The 21,401-nt window shown below is 39.2% G+C and overlaps 1 protein-coding gene across 5 annotated transcripts; it reads right to left on the reverse strand.

Annotated features, from left to right (window-relative positions):
- Positions 1–428: 428 nt before the first annotated feature.
- LOC100704411 (choline transporter-like protein 2) lies at positions 429–20,776 on the reverse strand. Of its 5 annotated transcripts, none has more exons than XR_003219880.1 (23): positions 20,593–20,776; positions 13,398–13,446; positions 13,233–13,306; positions 13,056–13,140; positions 11,557–11,641; positions 10,576–10,689; positions 10,415–10,475; positions 9,112–9,232; positions 8,881–8,964; positions 8,661–8,773; positions 6,858–6,989; positions 6,652–6,751; positions 6,358–6,450; positions 5,728–5,812; positions 5,335–5,597; positions 5,134–5,228; positions 4,892–4,995; positions 4,707–4,780; positions 4,539–4,609; positions 4,229–4,317; positions 4,051–4,135; positions 3,353–3,587; positions 429–1,281 (listed from the first exon to the last, which is right to left on the reverse strand). XR_003219880.1 is itself a non-coding variant. In XM_013270174.3 (22 exons), the coding sequence occupies exons 1-22, from the start codon at positions 20,618–20,620 to the stop codon at positions 1,175–1,177; spliced, it is 2,112 nt and encodes a 703-aa protein (XP_013125628.1). In that variant the 5' UTR covers positions 20,621–20,775; the 3' UTR covers positions 429–1,174. The 5 variants fall into 5 exon arrangements, 3 of the variants coding, with proteins under 3 accessions (XP_013125628.1, XP_005468576.1, XP_019213773.1); XR_003219879.1 differs by lacking the exon at positions 20,593–20,776 and adding an exon at positions 15,727–16,175; XM_013270174.3 differs by lacking the exon at positions 3,353–3,587 and having other exon boundaries at positions 20,593–20,775.
- Between the last annotated feature and the right edge of the window lie 625 nt (positions 20,777–21,401).

Here is a 21,401-nt window from a genome sequence, read left to right on the forward strand (position 1 = left end):
GCATTTACACACTACAGGTGATTTTACTGTGAATGACCTGTAGTGAGGATATGCACACCCTCTCATGGTCAAACGTAGAACAGCAGTTAGTTACAGTTTGTAGAAATCCATAAAATCCTATGTTTTCTAAGTTTAAAGCTAAAAGGAAAGATGTGACATTTATATGTTAGTTTTGTAAGGATTTATTCAAAATCAATATATAGAATTTTTTGAGGGGGGGGAAATGGTCATACTTTCAGTTCCAGCAGGGAACAGAAAGTATGACCATTTAAGCTTAGAAAAGAAACTAACCTGAGCTTATCCCCAGTACCTGAAAGACTCGAGTCACATCAAGTCTAGCACGGATGAAACTATCAGAATGACACCAATGCTGAAATACTGGGAGCACCTTAAAGCCTTTGGTATATGAATACATAAAGACTCACATGGATTTTTATAGAAAACTATGCTTTATTTGAAAACAGTTCAGCGTCACAAAAATGACATAAAAAAAAATCCCCTCATCCGAACCAGCATATCTATCAAGATACAAGTTGGGTTTTTTTGTTTGCTTTTGGTTATATTTCCATATGGCTGCTGATAACAGGAACACCGCAGCACCAGATGCTTTAGGCAAAGTGGTATAAAAGCACTATGTATACCTGACTGCCGGGGTAATGGCTTTGGTGCCTACAAGGTTAACTGTTAATTCAAATATGACACAAGTTACACACATTTATAGATATTTTAAAAGAAAAAAAATACAAGAATAAAAACAGATCATATTACAAAACTGTAGCAGATGACCCTTTATATGTACCTTCCCGTACTACTCAAATATTAACAGTAAAACGTGACAAAAAACAAGAATTCTATATACCACTAACATGTTTGTTCATTTTTCTTTTTCAGTTGATAAACGTGCAATCGCTACGTTTTTAAAATCCACAAAACCTGCCAGACTTCATGATGCTTTCAGCAAGAAATAAAATGTGGGAATGTGGACATTTTTAGGTCTGTGTCCAAACTAAGGTTCAGAAGAGCTTATAAAACATTTAGTAATAACCAAATTCAGCAGATACAGCTTATAACCGATGACATGAGCTTGTTATCCAACTTCAAACTCAACAAAACCCCAGCTGTCTTTAGCCCACGATCTCACCCTGCTAAGGCTTACGCTACTACATGGAGTGGTCTACTGAGCTGGGTCAGTCTTGTTCTTCTTTTTCAGGATTTTGAGGAGCTTCTCGGACATCATGTAGGGCCTCTCCGGGCTGCCGTCATTCCTCTCCAAATCCTCCACTGGAAAGAGGTCAAAGAAAAGGACATTAAACCAGCGTGAGTGCTTTCGAGGACTTGGCATAAGTTTAAATGAGCATCAGATTTTGTGATGTATATTCACAGGTAGGAAATCGGAATGAAAACCTTTCAGTTCTGCCAAAAAAAAAAAAAAAAAAAAAAAGCATCTTTTTTGGGGGGATTAAACAGATATCACTGGTTAAATTGTGTTTATTAAACCAACTGCACTGCAAAACACACCGTCATTAAAAAAAATATTTTCAAAGGCGAAGCTACACTAATTTACAGTTTAAAAAAACAAAACAAAATTGCACGACTAAAAGACTCACCAGCATTCATTAAACAGACAAATGTGTTATGGCTTAGAGTGAACATAGATTAAAGTGCTTCACTGAGTGTATTAAAAAAGATTCTGTTTGCATCAACTGTAAACAATATATTAATGTGAAAAACATTAATAACGCTGTAAATTAGGCACATGATTGGCTTCAAGTTTCTATTGGCTAGTGGCAGTGCGAGCATGTTTTATAGAGGCAACACAGAGTTAGAAATATGAAGTCACCTCATAGGGAGCCATTCATTTACCCAGATGTTCACTTAAGTTTCACATTTTCAATAGCCATAAAACATCTGCCAGCTTTCAGCATGCTAAACAGGATGAAGCGAGCGTCAATAAATCTCTGAGTGTGAGGTGACATCACTCGCATCACAAAATTCATACAACAATTAAACACATACCAAACTCCTGCCTGCTGTAAAGCCCTTGTGTTTGCATAAGTTGACCCTTAGTGACCTCCTTACTGACGAATAAGGTCTGTTGTGGGGATTTATTTGAATTATTTTAGAAACAATCACAAACTGTATATAAAACACGAGCATGGTCACTATGACATCACCCTTTGGTTTTTGGAACCCCAACTTTTGGCCCTTCCCATCATATAATGTTTGTTTGTTTGTTTTTTTAACAAGACGTCAAGTGTGAGGGTGGATCTCTTTAAGTCTGCTAGAGTAAATTGGACCATAATTAGTAGTTTAATCATTATTCTGTACTCATCAAGATATCACACTAGCCACTGATGATGGCTAGTTTGAGGATTGCATTTACTGAGGTCATAAATATAGTAAGTAGTAGGCTTGTTTTCCCACCGACTTCCATATAACTTGAGGAGTCGCCCCCTACTTGCCGCTAGGATAAAAGCAGGTTTAAGAGACAAATGTAACTCTATTAAACTACCCTATTACATAAGCAAGTAGTTTGTTTAAAAAACTCTGGTTATAGCTTCTACAGGGTTTGGTTACCAGCTGTAACCAGAGTTTTCTTGTCCTACACTGTACTACAGTAGTGCGATTTTGTTTGTTTGTTTGTTTGTGTGTTTGTTTGTTCTTTCAATTACTTCCTAGCAACAATCCATGCTTTAGGCTTAATTTTAGGCAGTCTGCTTTACTTTTGGTTAAAATATTTGCCTAACAAGCAAAAGATCACCAGTTGGGGAGGAGACAAATTCCTAGCAGGGTTACATCAGGAGGGCATCCAGTGTCAAAATCCACAAGATCAAATATGCAGATTGGATCGCTGTGGTGATCCCTTGCGAGTAAAAGAGACACCGAAAAAATGAAGCCATGTGCTTTACTCTTAAATGAGTTTTCTAAATATAAAAAAAATAGTATTAGACTGTATTTGCTGTGAGTTTGTGAAATTCTACTGAAGACAATGTGGTATATGCTGCTGTATAAGATGCTACTTAGTGTCGGATGTAACAGTTTTAAAGACCACCAGAGGCAAACTATACTAAGCCTAGACAATCCATTTAGGGAACGTTCAGTGTCCTATTACCTCAGGAGGACGCTGAAATCACTCTGAACTGAAAAACTTCCTTCATTCATTTTGAAACTTGCGGGGTTTCATCTGCACAAAGTGGACTAAAGCAAAATGCTGAATCCCTGCCATTTTAAGGCGTGGTGTTTTGTAGCTGTACTAGTATCTGAGAGAAGTTAATACGGGAGCAGATAACAGAGTCCCAGCTCATACTTTGAAAGGGTCCAAAATAAAAAGACTTTCTGAATTTTGCTCTGCCTGTAATTAAGTGGAAAATCTGAGTTTTTCCCCCCACAAACTCCTCCTCTCTAAGCTGCGTCCTCCTCATGAGCCTCCTGTTTCAGCTGGCTGTCTTCATCGTGTTGCTGCTGCTGCTGCTGAGCGTTGGGCTCAGATGGATCCTCCTCCTTGTTCTTCCACAGAATCTCACGAAGACTTGGCGACATGTAATAAGGCCTCGCAGCTGAGCCGTCATTGCGCTCCAGGTCTTCGCCTTTATCATGTTTTTGATTATTTTGTGTTAATGGGTGAACGGGAAAAATGTATGTATACACCAGGGTGTTAGAGGGCAAGTGGGAAGGGAAAGGGAAATAAGAAGGGGTGAATTAGGAAGTGAGAAACAGGAAAGGAGACACAAAAAGAGAAAGAAAGTCAAATGGCAAGCAAGCAAAAGCACCCAAAGTATCACTTCATCACCAAGCAGCAACATTTTTCAGGCTAACAGGAGCAGGCTGTTATTTTGAAATGTAGCACACCGTATTTCATGCAATTTAAAATTAGTGACAGCCCAACACCAGAAGCAAAGTGAGAAAAGTTTTCATTTAGTTCATTCCTAACATTACGCCCTTCCTCCACTGTTTTTTTTCCCCTTTCACCTCAGAACCTGTTTGGACGTTTGCGTGGATAATTTAAAGTCACATACAGATGTCACAATTGACTGAGAATGTGTCACTTACAGAAACACAGGAACAGAGTGTCCACGCACATCGAGTACACGCTGAAGAATGCATGGGCGATGAGGTATGAGCAAACCACCATAGTCTGACAGAGATGACAACAACCACACAAACATTATCCTTCAACAAAACAATTAAAGACAAGAAAAGAAAAAAATAGAAATTCAGCCCTGCTTACCAGGATGGGTACCCAGTAGTAGTTCAGGGTTGGAGCTGTATTCTGAAAGGCTTTCACTCTCCCAGAGAAGAAGAAGAAGGAAAAGACCCCTGTGGAGAGAAACCCCCAAAAATATATAAATACAATTCCCATGTACACTACACAGTCTGAGCTGATGATTACAATTTCTATTAGCTATAAAAAACATTGTACATTATAAATCTGTGGAAGCGATCCAGTCCTATTTAATGCTCCAATTAAATCCTGTTTTAAAACATTTTTAAAAACCCTAAAATAAAGAAAAAAATAAATTAACAAAAAGCAGACTCACCCAGAAGCCCAACAATGAGCAGTTTGCCCAAAAATAAAATGAAATCTGTCACTTTATCCAGCACAGCCACCCTGCAGGGATTTAAAAACAGCCATTTACTCCAGTCAGCTTTATACGATTAAACATTTAACAAAATGCTTTCTGATGAGGTGATGATTTTACACTCACCTGATCACATTCCTCATGAGGAGGAAGAAGGCGTCTCTGGCAGAGGTGCAAAAGTTTTTGCCATAGATTGCCGCCTAGAGGCCAAACACACTCATTACATCAAGATAACACTTAACATTATAAATACCAAAGCTTTTAATCATGCCAGCTCAGAGACTTGAATAAATAATGATTGAAACACGTACCATAATATACGCATTTCTGTTCAGGAACTTGACGAATTTCTCCAGACACCAGAAACAACACTTAAGACAGCACAACAGGAACTTTGCAAACTTATTTTGGGCTCCTGCGAATGAGAGCAATCAACCTTTAACAGATGTTAGACATAAATAGATCACTTTTATAGCTCGTATTCTTACAAACGGCGGACTGCAGCCTTGAGATGACACCTATATAATATTGAACTCCATGAAAAGTAGCAAACCTTTCAGCTTGTGGTCCAGATACTCCAGCAAAACCCTGATGATCTGAATGATGGAGAGGATAAGGGAGCCAAATGCCAGAGTCCCTGTGTGATACCTTAAAAAAAGTAAAGAATGAAAACAGGAAGACCGTCTCAGGACCCAGCAAAGCAAATGTCAGAAGACAGTTTTACCAAAAGTCTTCACCCAACACAGATACAAACCTGAGAGATCTCCCAAGAGAAGAAAACACTGGGAAAGCAGGAATGTCATCTGGCTTTTTGGCAGCCCAGTAGTAAGAAGCAAACGCCCCGGCTAGGGTCATCTGTCCCAGTCCCAAGACAAAATTGGCACACCAGAAAAAGAGGAAGACGTTGTAGAACTGCAGGGCAATTAGGTATTTATGGTAAGGGGTCTCTCCACCGTAGAAGGCAAAAAGGCACTTCGAGTCAGGACACTGGGCTTTCATGGGACTTGTCGAGTAGTTCTGAACAAAGACACGGTTAATTTAGTGACGCCGCAAATGTATTTCACAAATCCAAAATGTTAAATGCAAGTAACATGGATGGAAGTGAAGTGACATGAAAATAACACAAATGAAGAAGAGAAAAACTTACAGCTGGGTCACACGTTTTTCTCGAGTAGTCGCAATTTGTTTCATTGAAGATTTTGTAGACAGCTTGATTAGAAGTGGACAAGAAACTGATCAGTTCTGTTAAGGCTTACAGTCATTAACTGATGACGAAAAACTGACAATTATGAGAGGATGAGTATAATAATACTACTACTACTAATAATAATAATGTATAATATTTATGCTCCTCTGTTTTGATAGTTTTTTTTGTTGATGAATGCAGTGAACGTTGATCATGCATACTGTGCAGCTGCATAATCAAACTTCAGCCTTGGCTTTTAATGTGGATTTAACAGCCCTGTTCATCATCACAGCACATACTCTGTGTAAAGTGTCTTTGTCAAAACTGTTTAATTCATAGGCACATTAATTTTTTAATTCACATCCACAAAAACAGTTAAAATTCTTCAAAGTTATTCTGACAAGAACATAACGAAAAGTACAACTGAACGGTTTTCTTTTCTCACCATGCAGTTGGGCTACACTGCCTGCTGCTCTTGCAGGTGGTTAGAAACCAGGATAACGGGCAAAGAATTAAATTTCTCTCCTTGCATTTTGAATAGAATCAACCCTAAATAACAACACCACCACGAACCATAACTTGAAAGGATACACAGCAGTTACTCCCCAGTAGATAATGACCACAGCCAGGAGGAGGAACGTAAACAGTGGGTAGAAAAGGGAACAAAACATATGTCCAATTGCTCTGAAAACAGGACAACAGCATCAACGGTAAAGTCAAACGCAAACATCTACCTTCACAGTTATGTATCAGGTTCTTTATCTGCACCCTTAGTCCAGCACTTTAATTCGTTATTGTGAGTCACTCTAAAATAAACAATTTAACATCTAACTTTCATTGATCTGTTTCTCTTCTACTTGCTACAGCTCTAAAATGAAGTCTGACCTGCTGGCTTCTTTAATAAGAGCAATGGCAATGAGGATCCTCTTCCAAAGGAAGATGAGCAGCAAAATGATGATGACCTCCACAATGGCTAGAATAATAACTACATTAGGAGATAAGAGGAAGAAAACGAGAAAAATCACATGAGTGTCTCAGTTTTAGATCAACATATCTTGAATGTGGATGATAATCCGTGGATGTATACTGACTGAAAGCCAGCCAGGTCTGTCTAATTTGCAGGTAGACTGTGAAATCTGTCTGTAAGCCCAGATCCTGGATAGTCACATTAGCGCCGGGCTCTCCTTTCAGGGCCGCATACTCCATGTAGCAGTGGAAGATACCTAAACAGCAACAGGAAGCGCACAGAAAAACTGTAAAGCAGGTGGCAAAAGGGGCCTTTCTTTGTTATTTCCTTTTGGGTTTGTTTCCCTACAGATGAGGAGATCTCTTTCCATTCAAGAGTCAGTTACAATGATAACTTTCACATTTACCTCAGCAAACCTCTCTCTGTCCCCCGCTGAGCCTGAAAAAACTGTCTTCTATGCAGTCAATAAAAAAGCTAACTAAGCCACAGAAACACACAGAAATGTAAGATCAAAGGTCAAGTGGGATACTAGATCAGACTTAGGAACATTCTTACTATATTTGCTGCACATCATTTTACAGTGATGTTTATCTTCGCATTAGCCTACACATTATTTTTTGTGCCATGCCATTGTGGATAAACCTCTGGTCACTGATGGGAGATTAAGCTAACAGACAGGCTGCCACCGCTCTGAGATCAGTTACAGATCCTGTTTTGTGGGTAAACAAGAGTTACTACTAGCAAATAGATGAGCTGATGGAGAATAGACAACATCAGCACTTTCAGATTAAATGTATCTGAGAAATTACTTGGTTGAACAACTGCAAAATCCAACTACTTGTTTTGCTAACACTCTGCATTTGATTTTCAATTCCAGTCCTTCAGAACAGATTTGTTTTGAGTCGACAGTCTTATGGTCGTGTGTTAAAGCCATAAAAACACATATTTGCATTGCATTTTCTTTGACTGCAAAAGCAGTCTGTCAGTGATTCTCCAGTAGTACACTGTAGAGTAGCAAGCCCATATGGAAAAGATATATATAAATCTTATAAAGTTTGTATCTGTCTTGTGTGAAACAGATATAAGATCCCTTGAAAAATTATATAATGAAACTTGTATGTTTTGGATACTTACTAAAATAATATATGAAAGTAATGAGAAAGTGGCCACTTTCATGAGTAAATCATATAAGTTTTTACTATTTCTTTTCCATATGGGAGGTAGCAAAGATTGAAGGTTACGTGGTTGGTAGGAGGGGTAAAAAAAGAAAAGCTTAAAGCAGTTAATATAATTACTTTTTGGGACACTGAAACTGAACTTGCCAAGTGTGCACAGCACTGTTTAGAAATACTTTGAGGTAAACTGTCAAATGATCAACGACTTGGCAAGGATGAATAAAATTCTTTTCCCACACTAATGAACGTGTTTTTTAATATACACTTGGTGTGCACATGCAAATGTCAGCTCAGTTTGTTTTGGCATGCAACATCTTTTTTTCCAGCGGTGTGTCTCATATTGACAACTGTATGATTTTAATTTACCTTGTAGTGTGAACAGATCAGGTTAGGATATGTTTTTCTTCACACTCAACTAAATTCTATTTGAATAAAAATGTGTCATTTAACATCACAGCTGTCCTTGTGGGTCAGCTCACTCAAACTTTGCGTCTTCCTTTCATGCAAATTCTTTCAGTTTCCATTTTTTCACACTGACTACAGTTTTCTGACAACAAGGAAATCAAAAGTTACCAACCCTGCATTAATATTCCTGCTGTGGTGAATACTAGTGTATTCACTGTGCATGCTCACAGTTATACTGACACTCATGATTTACTTACTGACCGGCTAGTCTGGACCTGCTTTCTAGGTAGGTCCAGATTACTAGGGCATTATGAACCATGATGACATTTAATCCACTTGTCCCTTACCATATCCTATCACCGCTACCAACATGCCAATCATGATCCAGACCATGATCCCTGCCAGGAAGCGGAGGAGGATGAGGAAGAGGAGGCTGATGATCATGGCAATAGCCAATCCCCTGCAAAGAGGAGGTACAGTCAATTTAAGGAAAATCTCTTTTCAATACAAACAGAACTGATAAGAAAAGGATAAAAAAAAAAAAAAAAGGGAGAGTTTATTACTTACAAGAGGATCCAGTACCAGGAATGTGTGAAATCCTCAAAGATTTTCATCACCACCTGACGAGCTTCCATTACCACAGTGGCATTCCTGTGGAGAGAGCCCCGTGTGTTTATCCATTTGAGGAATTTCTCATCGCACATTATCTGTAGTGGCAGGTTGACACAGGCCAAGAATATAAGTGACACAACTAAGTGAAATTAGTTGTGTCACAAAATTCCACTAATGTATACTCACTGTACACCAGCTATAAGATCTTTGGCGTTTCTAATTCCACTTCCATCATTAAACGTTGAGCTGTTTCCCACAGTTATCACATCGCCTTTCTTGCCCAAAGCTGGGAAGCACCTGCGGGTGACTGAAAGAAAAGTAGAGAAATGTGTAATTGTGAAAATACGAAAACAAAAAAGATGAGATTTGGTTCCCTACATGTGTAAACAATGTCATTTGAAAACTATTAAAAATAAACCTATTATATCTTCCTCACATTCTTTAATACATTTACTGTTCTAAAGGTGGATGTTCACATTAATCTCAACAGTTCAAAACTTCAGGCTCGGCTTCCAACAGATTTTTCTTTTTTAACTTTTGGCTCGTTCAGGTATTCCTAATATGGTCCTCTGAGGCGTGGCTATGACCACATAAGCCCCACCCCATCAGCTGCTCAAATTTATTGGGTATGATTCACAACCAATCAGAAATAATCTGGTTTATAGGGATAGTGCAACCCCTCCATTAATCAGCCAAACCCTAAGGCCTAATATAAGATAAATGTGAATTTGTTAGAACTGTGAATCTGTGGTGTTCTGTCAAGACAACTGTCAAATCTAAAAACAGACATAAACTTAGAAGTGTTAAAGTAAAGATCTTGATCTTTTGATCTCAATCATCCAGTTAAGGAAATCCAAAAAGTTGATTCTGTTCATCTGGATGTAGCGTTTTCATAGGGGAAACGTTTCGTCACTCATTCAAGTGACTTCTTCAGTCTCAGCTGACTGCAGGTTTCTCCATATAAACAGTGCATTTGCACAATGACTGAAACCAAACCACTGAATGAACAATGGGCAGTGAGGTCAGTTCTTTGATCATTAATATGTAAATTGTCATGACCATTGATCAACAACTATTGATCAACAACCACTGATCAAAAACCACTGATTAAAGACCATTGATCATTGAGGCTGGGAAACCTGCAGTCAGCTAAGACTGAAGAACGCCACATTTTCAGCTAATAGTAAATAATTTTTGGTCATATACCAGATATTTGTTTAACTATAGTAATAAAATATTTTACAATTCTTCTGCCAGGAAGGAGTGCAGAAAAATGTGAATGATGTGTTTGTTTGTGTGTGTAAATCTGATGGGGGGTGGGGGGCAATCTTCTCTGATAGCCTTTTTGTAAAGGTCAAAGGTCATGACTCATGCAATGATACTCTAGTAGAGTCCAAAAATAAAATTCTAAAACTAGCAAGGATTATTCCACTGCCTTAAAATTCTTTTGAAAAAGAATCACTTACACATATTTAGAGATTCTACTTACAGGGTTTGCTGGGAAGCAGCATTGCAGGACAGAGACGTTGGCTGAGGATCTGTGGAACACCCTAAAAACACAGTATATCCAAAACACATGTGAAGGTCTGCAGAAAACATTCGGATATATCAATACCAGAGATAGTACAGAAGATTTCAAGTACAACTCACCATTGTGTTGGTCACTCCTTCTTCGCAGAAGTTTTTATAGTAGGCAAAGTCACTACTGATAGCGTATGCACTGACTAATGTCATGAACTTTTCAGGACACTTCTCCACACACATCTAAAGATGAACATGGACAGCAGGACAGTCAGGCCACATTCCCATCACAAAAAGCAGTCAAACAATTTTTTTTAAAGGAAATAATGTAATAACAATCCTCCTTCAGCTTGTTCTTGCTGCCTCTTCGACACAAGTGAGGTCTACAACCTCCCAGTCCTTTGCTGCACAGGGTTCTAGTTATCGTTTTCTTTCAGACTGCAACTCCCATCTTGGCCAAGTATTTCACCAGTGCCTTGGCAGTTTTTCGGGGGTGCACTGTTGAGAGTTCTTTCCAAAGTCTTTGGATGCTTTCATTTTGTACCACTGGCAGGCTTGTTTTGTACTGTGTGGCTCTCTGAATTTCTTGATGATACTTCTCAGTCTAGCCTGTGATACCTGGAAACGCTGTGATAATTTTGTATATCCATCTCCTGCTTTATTAGCATCAATAATTCTTTTTTCAAGCTTAAACTGATTTCATTTGAACAGTTCAAACCACATGTTGAAGCTTTTTCTATAAAAATTGGGCATAAATTGGAATAAAATCCTCAGTTTTCAGTTCATTTCATAGGCTTTGAAGATTACAAAGCATATCATTGCACAGCAGTGGTTTGTGCTACGGCTCAATAAAAGGGTCAGTTTTTGAAGGCCTGGTCTTCTTTTCTGAAATAATTCTGTTATTATGGGTATAAATGTATTCTTTCTAAAGAAAACCTGCTGGTAGGGGGCTGGGGGAGTCACTTCTATCCTCATCTGTAAACAAAAGCAAAAGGCAACTCTGCCCAAACTCTACACTCAGAATTTTAAGCCTTCACAACAAAGGACATACTGTAAATAGTGTTTTTTTTTTTTTTTTAAATAAACATTTATAAACAGGGGAGTTGGCACCTGTGTGGTTGGGCACTGGAACTCCAGCAGCACCATGGGACTGGCACACTTCATGATGTTGAAGTAGAACAAAAAGGGCTTCTTCCTGTTGCAAACAAGAAAAAGAAAGTTCACAGAAATGTACACTAATTTCTGACAGCGGCTGAAAACGAGGTGCTAAACGTTTGCACTGAATGATAAAACAAGAGATGGGAAAAAAAAAAAAAAAAAAAAAAAAAACACAGCACAGGTTGATGGTGCCAAAACTGAAAGGGCATCAGGATGATTATTATTCACTGTTATTGTCCAGAGGTCCATGCAAATTATGAGAGAGGATTAGAATTTACATGTAGTCCTACATGAATGAACCAAAGAAATACATTATATTAAATAACATGAATTCTTTCTGTGGACAGGGAATTGACTTTGTATGTAGTATGACTAATTAATTAATTAAAATTTAAAAAAAACAACAACATGCATTTGCCGTTTTATTTTACACTGATCAGTGTGTCCTGGCTTGCAAGTGAGAATATGACTGGAATACTACTCGACATGGAAACAATGTTTCATACTGCTTCATAAAGTCTTGCACTTCTTGTGAATTAATTATTTTTTTCCAGGGACAACACAATGCTGTCACAACAGTGTGTGCAGGGTTTATTCACCTACACATAATAGGTACTTTCCAGTTTACTCTTACACATTCAAAAAATACATGGTTTGGCTTTTAAGTACAACATCCATACTAATAATACCAATACTAATGCACAATAGCAGCAGGTAAAGAAATCCAAAAAAGTTGATTGTGTTCAGCTGAGACCGAAGAAGTCATTTGGATGAGGGAAACGCTACGTCCAGATGAACAGAATCAACTTTTGGGGAACTCATTTAATGTAAACATGCCAGGAAAAACTTCAAGTTAACTTGTTAGTCAAAACTGATTCTATTAATGTTCCCTAAATAAGTTAGCTAAGCTTTTAAACCAATCATATATATTTACAATTGATTTTATATAACTTTTTAGATGGTGGTACGCCAAAAAGCCTGAGGAATCTAAAGTTCCACCCAAAACTTTTGAGCCACCCCTCATTTCTGCTTCCAAGCAGCCAGACTCTCTCACCACACCTGATCATTTTCAGAGAATTGTTTGCTAAGCCACTTAACACTGGCCTATGAACCATCAAGGCATGAATAGGCACCTAACATGAAAGAGACAGGCAACAATAAATCAATATATGTATCTTTAGGCACAACACACCAAACACTTGTTAGAGTTGTACAAACTCTGTCTTTTGTCTAATATACATCCATGTATGTTTACACGTTTCAATAAACTGTTACAAATATTTCTAATGTTCCTAGCGAGATTTTTTTTTTTTTTTAAATGAGGAATGACTCAAGTTAGCAGGGCTGTTGGTCGGTGGGGGAATTTATCTCATTTTTACTAAAAATAATGATATTGTTCTGAATCATTCAAAGCAGAGACAGTTTTATCTATACTTTGGAATGCAACTCACTCGAGTGGAGTGCCAACCTGCCCACAGAACTGGCCTCGGCTGTCTGTGGGGTAGATCACCTTTCTTGGGTCACCCTGGGACCAGGCTGGGTTAGAAAAGAAGGAAAAAAGAGAGATACAAAAGGTTATGAAACTTGCTTTCAGTTTGGATATTTGTGATTCTGTGTTGTCTCCTTACCGAGTATTCCCACTGCAATGTAACCAAGTATGGCAATAATGAACAGAATGCAGCAAACAATGTCTGTGCAGCCCCTACAGTGGAGAGAGTTCAAATGGTTAATGGAGTCCTCTGTAGTCATCTGCACAGTATAATAGCCAGGGGTAAACCACATCTCTGTCTCACCTGTTCTGGATTGGGCCCCTGAAGTTCGGGTCATGCTTCCTGGGCTCACCTGCATGAAAGGAGAGAAGTGCATTTATCACTCAATGAGCTCTTAGCATTGTGGCCTCCTGAGAGGTTTAACCCTTTAAAACCTGAACCATGAAATAGCTGCCAAAAATCTTGAATTTTGATTTGAATAATGGAGTGTTCGTTGAAACCTTTAGGCAAAATATATCAAATTTTAATCGGCATATATATGAGTTTTAATTTGTATCACATTTGCTACATAAGGCATATTTTTGCAATTTAATCATTAAAAATGTGTCATGTAATTCATATCATTTTTTGAGGGTAAAAAAAAAAAAAAAAAAAAAAAAGTCACCCTGATGATGTAGAAGTCACACACAAAAAACTCACAAAACACATGTATCAAATACAATATGCTGGGCTTTAAAGGGTTAAGAAAACATCTTTATAATAGCTGCTCAATAATTAATGTTAAAACCAGAGCTGGATCAAGGACATGGAGCAGTGCACCAGAGTCTTCCTCCCATTCTTCTCACAGATGACTTTCCCTGAAGGCCAGACACGCCCAGAAACTCATCAAATTCCTCCCTGCTGACTAACCAGGAGCTCTTGTAAAACTTATAGTAGAGCAGGAGCAAACATCCCATGTGAAAAGCCACCAGCGGAGCTAGTATTGTTATTTTAATACAGCTCTATGTCAAAACAAAGCTATCATGCTCATCAGTAGACAAACACATCTTCCCAGTTCATAAAATGAGCAAACTTTTTTCTTTTGTCTCAATATCATTAGATTACAACATGCTGTCTCTTACAATAAGGACTAGGTTTTCTGTTCTTTCAGCTGAAGTTGCAGGTTTAAGCAAACACTTAAGCTTGCTCCAGGTTATCTGACGGTAGTGTGTCTGCTATCTAAGCAAATTTCACTTTCCAGTTCCAGTCCAAATTCTGTAATGGTTAATCCACAAGCTCTTTAATCCAAATGATATTTTTAATGCTAAATTGTAACAAGAAGCAGCCCAAACCTGACGCCAGATGTAAACAAGCAAGGAGCCAACCTGACAGTGAGGGTTGGTGCTTCAGTGGGGATATCCTGGCAAATCCTCCTTTCTTAAACTTAAAATAAGAAAAATTTACAAAAGCTCACTTGGAAAGTGTTTGCAGCAGTCTGGGCAGAGGGCTCTTTTCCCAGACACTTCTATAGAACTGGAAATGTCTTTTGTAACCACAGTTTTAATGTAGCAGCACGCTAGCTTCACGTTTCATATCCATCTTTCATACTGTCTATGGTTTTTGGTGTAGCAGCTTTGAGCTTTAACTCATCCTTTCAGCCAGCTCTCTTTCTTGTCTTACACTCACAAACAAAAAGCGGTTGGTCTTTCACAGCCAGGGATATCATCTTTCTATGAGATTACAAAGAACTATCTGTGAAACAGTGCCGAAGGAGGCAACTTCAACACTCTCACCTCCCATTGTTATGTTGCTGACCTGATCAGTGGGTCCATAGCTTTGCTTTGACTAAAGAGTTAAAAAAAGGTCAGCATTTCAGTGCAGTGCATAATCAGCCTGCGGTATAAAAACAACGTTTGTCGAAGGAGGGCAGTTTGGCTCATGCTTAATGAAAACTTAAACGCTATTAGCTTGCGTTGGGAGGGACTGTTTGCTGTTGCCATTACTGTGACAATTATGCCACAAAAAGACATCTCCACCAGCTTCAGGCCTACATCATAACAGTGCCCAGACATACAGATTAATAATGTGTAGCATATGGAGTCTTGAAGTATAGACAAACAACAGCTGTGATGACTCTGAAGTATGTGACTTATGAATGTGGTCAGTGGGGTTATGTTGCAACAAACATTTACAGCCTTTTGAAGAAGTCACCAGTTCCTGTTATAGTGAGCGTAGGTGCTGTATTTCACATGTGTTCTGGTATCTAACTTCTAACATATTTCAAACAGGTTTAGTTTTTGAACTTTGAAATACACAGATTAAGTCCAAGAAAGAGATCTGCACCTCTGGTGGTTATCTATATTCAACCTTGTAACAATAGTGCAGGAGAAAACACTGATAAGAGACTTGCGTGACCTCCCACACCTGTATCACTGTGCACACACATCCACTGCCGGCAGTGGCGCACAAAAACACCCCTATTCTCAAGGCTGCCGCTGACACTGTCGCTGCATTTTCAGGTGTGAGCACTTATGCACTATACAAAAAAGGCCGATCTAAAGATTACCCAGTGATCACCAGCGTGCCTTAGATTCTTTTTCTTTTTTTTAAGAGTGGCTAGTTGAGGCAAAAGTAAAGATAAACAAGTCAATACCGTTCTTTCCATAATATTCTCCATCCTCAGGCATGTTGAAATTCCTTCCCGGGCAAAAATGTTTTTCTCCTTCTTTTCACAGCTCCTTTATCTGTTTCACTTCATCCAGCTTTCCTCTCTGCTGCCACAAATGACTAAGGGGGGAAGCAAGTATGGTTTGGCAGGAAACCAGTTCAACCTGTTCCTGAATAGCCGCACAACAACCAATGCTCCACCCAACTTATTTCACATTCCCATCCCCGCACAGCTCTCTGTTTATCCCGAAAAAAAAGCAGCTTCTTTCCGACCTGTGCTCCCCCTTGATCTCCCCCTACAGTACCTCCCCAGCACTTCCAAACATGACTTCTGTCGACCTGCTTTTCCCCTCTTGTTTCCGTGTAAAGTTGCAGGCAACTTTAACTCATCTACAGAGAGGCTGGAAGTAAAAGAAGGTGTGGGTGTGTGAAAGAGTAGGAGGAGACTAAAGTTCATTTGTGTATGTGATCAGGAACATGTGTTTGCAGTAAACAGAGGAGGAGTTCTCTATCTGGGGGTGGTTTGCGTAAATGCTCTCGCTAATTGAATTCAGGTGTTTGGGATATTTATGGCTGCAAAATGGTCACCTGCAGCGATGTGACAGCTCACACCAGTGTTGCGGAAAAACTAAAATAGTATATATTTCCTTCCCATGGATCTACTGCACTGGGGGCAGAGGGAAACCCAATAAATCTTACAAGCTTTCATTCTTGGTGCCTGTATGATTTTGGTCTCCACTTCTGTTTGTTCCGACAGCCCAAAGCAATCAGAGCGTGTTAAACGAACTCATCATTTTAACAAAGAGTCCACAGACAGACTAAATGCCACGAATGCTTTCCACAGACACTCACAGAAACCAGAAAAAAAGGGAGCTGTAATGAAAGTTTCCATCCAGTCTTTTCTTTTTTTTGGCTAATGTTACTGCACAAGGGAATTATCACTGCAAGCCTTTGGTTTCCTGTACTTCTCTAAACAGCAAAAACGCGTTGCAATAACTGGCACGGCGACACCGATCCAGCTCTTTTCCTTGGAAACTGACTTGAGGATTTAAAATCAAGTGGGATGGAACTGGTCGAACAGTCATGTGTAACTCATTAGAAATGACCTCCATCTGCAGACAGCTGCTACTACACATGGGACGATGCAGTGAGGGAAATGAAGAGAGCACATTTTTTATTTGAAGTTTTAATCTGATAAATACTCTCCAGTGTGCTGCAAGACACACTAGCATTTACTGGAAGCATAAAAAAGTATAACATTTCCCACATGTAGAAGCGCTCTAACTTACTAATGAAAGGCCATGTTGGTTTTTAATGAACCTTCACAAAGAAGTTTACAGTCCAATCTGCATTACTGTTGTGACTGAAGCTAAAGCTCATGTCTTCCATTGTTTCTGCTCAGCAGCATTTTTTTCTTCAGGTGAAGCATTTACTCTTTAGTGTGTCCCGACATTCCTGAGCTTCCCTGTTTTATTTTCTTGATACCTGCCCACGCATCCTGGAGTTACATGAAAGCTTCTCAGAGTGTTTTCTAAGGACATTCTGACCCTTTGCAGCACAAAACACACAAGTGGAGCTATATTTTTATTTATCAGCTGACTGATATACTGGCTATTCATTTAGGACATTTCCTAAAATAAGATTTTACACTTTTATTCTTTGGAAACAATTCAGTTCTTTCAATTTTATTTATTATAGCACCAAATTAAAACAACACTTCACCTTAAGGTGCTTTATATTGTAAGGTAACGACCCTGCAATAATATAGAAAAAACCAGGCAACCCCCTATGAGAAAGCACTTAGTGACAATGGGAAGGAAAAACTCCCTTTTAACACGAAGAAACCTACAGCAGAACCAGGCTCAGGTGTGGCTCCATGCTGTAGTGATTAACACATTTGCTAAGTAAGTCAAAGGTTGCTGGTTCAATTCCAGCTAGAGACAAAAATCCCCTTTAGGTTCCAACATAAAACCAAAGACAGAACTGCATGCTGTGGTAAAAATGTAGTTTGTAATGTAGTAAAAAGAAACGTAACCCATACACACTGTGAGAGTTTGCAGCCTTTGGTGACCAGAGACCACGGAAAGTAAATGATAGTTGACCAATTGCCTGATTCCAGTGTGTATGCAGCTTTGGGCTTCAAATGTTCTACATCTGATGCACATATGCTGATCTCAATATTGGAAACACTGCCCATCTTTAGAGTTGTTGTTTGGGGTTGCCACTACCCACGTAGGTTCTCTTTGGGTACTTTCTCTGGTTAGATTCATTGGAAAATCTAAACTCCCTGTAAGTGTGAGTGCATATGGTTGCTCTCTGTGTTAGCCCAGCAACAGACTGTCCAGGGTGTACCCTAGATCTTCCTCTATGGTGGCTAGGAAAGGCTCCAGCTGGCATAAAGTAAAAATAGATCAAATGTTCACAATAGCTTGTCTTGCTCTCGAGCTGCATAAATGTTACCAAGGGCTGCCGCTGGTTGCACTAGCTTAAAATCCTGAATCTAAAGGTCACAGCCCTTCCTGTCTGTGTCCCACATGTCTGTCAGTACAGAAAGAGGGTGTGGATAACTTCAGTCCAGGTTTAGATCTATTTCCGGTATTACAGAAAAAGCAACACAATGACCACACGCAAAAATGCAAGCAAGCTGTTGGATCCTTTGGGAAATGGTTGCAAAGATTTGGACTCCACTTTTGCAAGAGAAGTGTTTCTTTTGAAAATTGCAGTATTTTCAGACAGCAGCTAATCTTTAAGCTCATCAAAAATGAACATTTGAACAATAACTTTAACTACATCTAATGATCATATCAACTCCTATTCTCTGCTGTCAGATGCAACGAAGAGATTTCTGCTACAGATATGATGCAAAGTGAAACCCACACACTTAATTTTAACTGAAACTTGTAACACTTATCCAGAAAATCATCATTAAAAATACCACCAGCTGACAACAGTAAGTCTCTATGAAGCTGTTTAAAATTTTGTTTATATGACATGAACACTCAAGCACAAATTGGCACAATGTCCTGTGATGGTAATAACAGGAACTGTGAGTGAGATTAAGGCGTGATCTACAAACACAGACACTGCCAGGGAGAATAAATACAAGACCACAGCTCAGTTTTTACCCAGTAACTCACTCTTAGTGCCTCACACTCTCGCAGTTCAAAGCAGCTGACAAAACCACAAACCTGTTAGCAGAGTCACATAACCCAGATTGGTCTGCAAGGGTATGATCATGCACCGTTCAGTGGAAACAGAAAGCTGCAATAATAGAAGTATTTTTATTTTGTTTGGGGGTTTTTTGTCAATGCAGCACACAAAGTGAAATGAAAAGAAGGTGAATGGATGAAATGTTTCCCCAAAAAATCTGAATGTAGTTTCAGCAAAGTCTAACATGACATGACGGAGAGATCAGGGGGGCATGGAGATCAGGTTTCAAACTACACTACTAAATATGGCTTGTAATTACGCCTAACTTGCACCAGGGCGAGGCTGCATGGTTGCTTCAGGTCCTGTCATTGAGGTTTCTTCATATACTACAGCCTGAAATTACTCCAACGCATAAAACTGGTGGAGATCCTATAGTGCGTTCTGACATTTTCTGCCACATGGAACATGAAGGTTATTGTTCTTTTCTTCTTCTTTTTTTAGTTGTTTCTTTTAGCTGGTATGAAGATTCACTGAAAGATATTAAAGAATTCGAGAGGCTGTAGGCATTCTTACTCACTTTCGCAACTAACTACACTGAGCAAATTCACATTGTACAAAGAGGCACACACACATACACAGTATTCATTGCAATCTGTGGAAGGTAATCAATTAGCCATCATGTGGCAAGCACAGTGGGAAAGGGTGTGTCCAGGGACGAGCAGGAGGAAAACACTAAGAACTGCAAGCAGAAGTATCTGGCCTCACTTTTCATTCCTCCCTATGATCATGTTGATGATAACAGTATAAACTGCAAGCTGCATGTGAAGAGACTGGAAGTTTGTACAGAAGGCACATTGTTATTGATCCAAAAACAGACTATGAAAAAAACACCTCCCTGCATAACTTTTTGTTTGTTTGTTGTTTTTTGTTGGTTTAAATCACTCTTCGTTTCATAGAAAACCACTTCGCCTGTACTGATTTCACTGAGCAGAAAGCTGTACTACAATCACTGTTATGTGCAATAAAAACACATTTTCAACAGGTATTTTGGGATAAGTGGGGGCATAATTACACCCACATTACCTGATTACGAACTACAACAGCCAAAACAGAGAAGGACTGATACTGTATTCGGGTCAATAGTTGGAGTCTGCGTGTGAAATGAAACTAAAGATAGCCTTCCCAAAGCAGACTGAATGCACTCGGTGGACAAATTGAAACCCTCTTCACTTGTTAGAGGAATTTTCTAATAAGCTGTGCTCTATATGCATCCTGGGTTAGCTGAGCTGCCTGCCATAGCAGTCTGAGGAATGTGGCAGCAACTGGACAAGCACAACACAAACTGGGGCATTGTGCACCCTGACAATATAGCAGCATATTTCAGGCATCCCGTGTTTTCAAAACACAACCGCAGAACAGGGCTCGTGTGCCGTAACTGAAAACGTTAACTCAGAAGTAAAAGCTAGCTTGCTTTGCGTTAGTTTGTGACAATACACGGGTTCGACACCAGAGAAAGTGCTAACTTGAAAAATTAAAAGTCGAGAATGAAGAAATGTACTTTGTTAAGCAAGGCTGCTGAGACCAGTGTGAGACCTACTTTCGCCGCTCCGAAAGCACAATAAAACTTGGTTTTACATTAACAGCCGATAAGGACTTTGGACAAATGAAGTGAGCGTCTCCGTTTTATACTTTAAATATTTACCGTATTTCGATTTCTCTTCCAGTTCCATGATTATGGAATGTTTCTTCTGGACCACAGATGCTCACGTACGATCACTAAAGCGCATTTCCAGCCCTGACAGACGTCCGTGTGCTGCGCTTCCCTCAACTTGCTCACTTTGTATAAGTCCGCTCCAAAATCTTGTCCGTTCTGCCAACGTTTAAAGGGGGATTTCTCAAAGGAGAGCGTTGACCAATGAAAATCAGGGATGCCATGATGGACAGGGTATGCAACCAATCAGATGCCGAAGGCGGGAGTTTATGTTCCCAGAAACTGTGTTAATGTCTGGTACCGTTAGTGATACAGGGCTTGTTCAGTCTATAACAATGCAGCAGATGCGGTTCATCTCAATATTTAACGAGGGCTTGATGATTTGTTTGGATATTATTACCAATTCACAGCGAAAAATCATATTCATTGGACCAGAATGCAGCAAAGTAATGACATAGCCTAACTTTCATTGGCCGATGAAATCCAAGACAACATTAATTATAAAAAGCAATTTATTCATTCATAATTCAACTTACAGGCTTAACATTACCTATTCAGACTCTGCGCTGTGTATGAGTCACGACAGCTCCCCTTGATCCAGAGAATGCACGAAGATCCATGACACAAATAAAAACCTGGTGTAAATTTACTTCGGGAAATCACTCAAGTATTTTGAGTGAAATACAGTTTAGCTATGGAAAGCAAAAGCGTTGTGGAAGGGGAATACCCTTACATGATGTCATGATAAACAATAACATTATCAAATGTACTGTGGCATAGGAAGAGACAAGAAATGACAA

This window comes from Oreochromis niloticus, linkage group LG4 (genome assembly GCF_001858045.2).
Source record: "Oreochromis niloticus isolate F11D_XX linkage group LG4, O_niloticus_UMD_NMBU, whole genome shotgun sequence".
In the NCBI taxonomy this organism is placed as follows: Eukaryota; Metazoa; Chordata; class Actinopteri; order Cichliformes; family Cichlidae; genus Oreochromis; species Oreochromis niloticus.

What these genes read in the sequence shown, in the direction of transcription:
- LOC100704411 (XM_005468519.4), bottom strand. Translation starts at nt 15,760, where the DNA reads ATGCCTGAGGATGGAGAATATTATGGAAAGAACG. An exon ending in GCTGCTTCCCAGCAAACCCT is followed by an intron (nt 9,233 to 10,414) that starts GTAAGTAGAATC and finishes CTTTTCTTTCAG; the next exon opens with TCACCCGCAGGTGCTTCCCA. An exon ending in ACTACTGGGTACCCATCCTG is followed by an intron (nt 4,136 to 4,228) that starts GTAAGCAGGGCT and finishes CATCTCTGTCAG; the next exon opens with ACTATGGTGGTTTGCTCATA.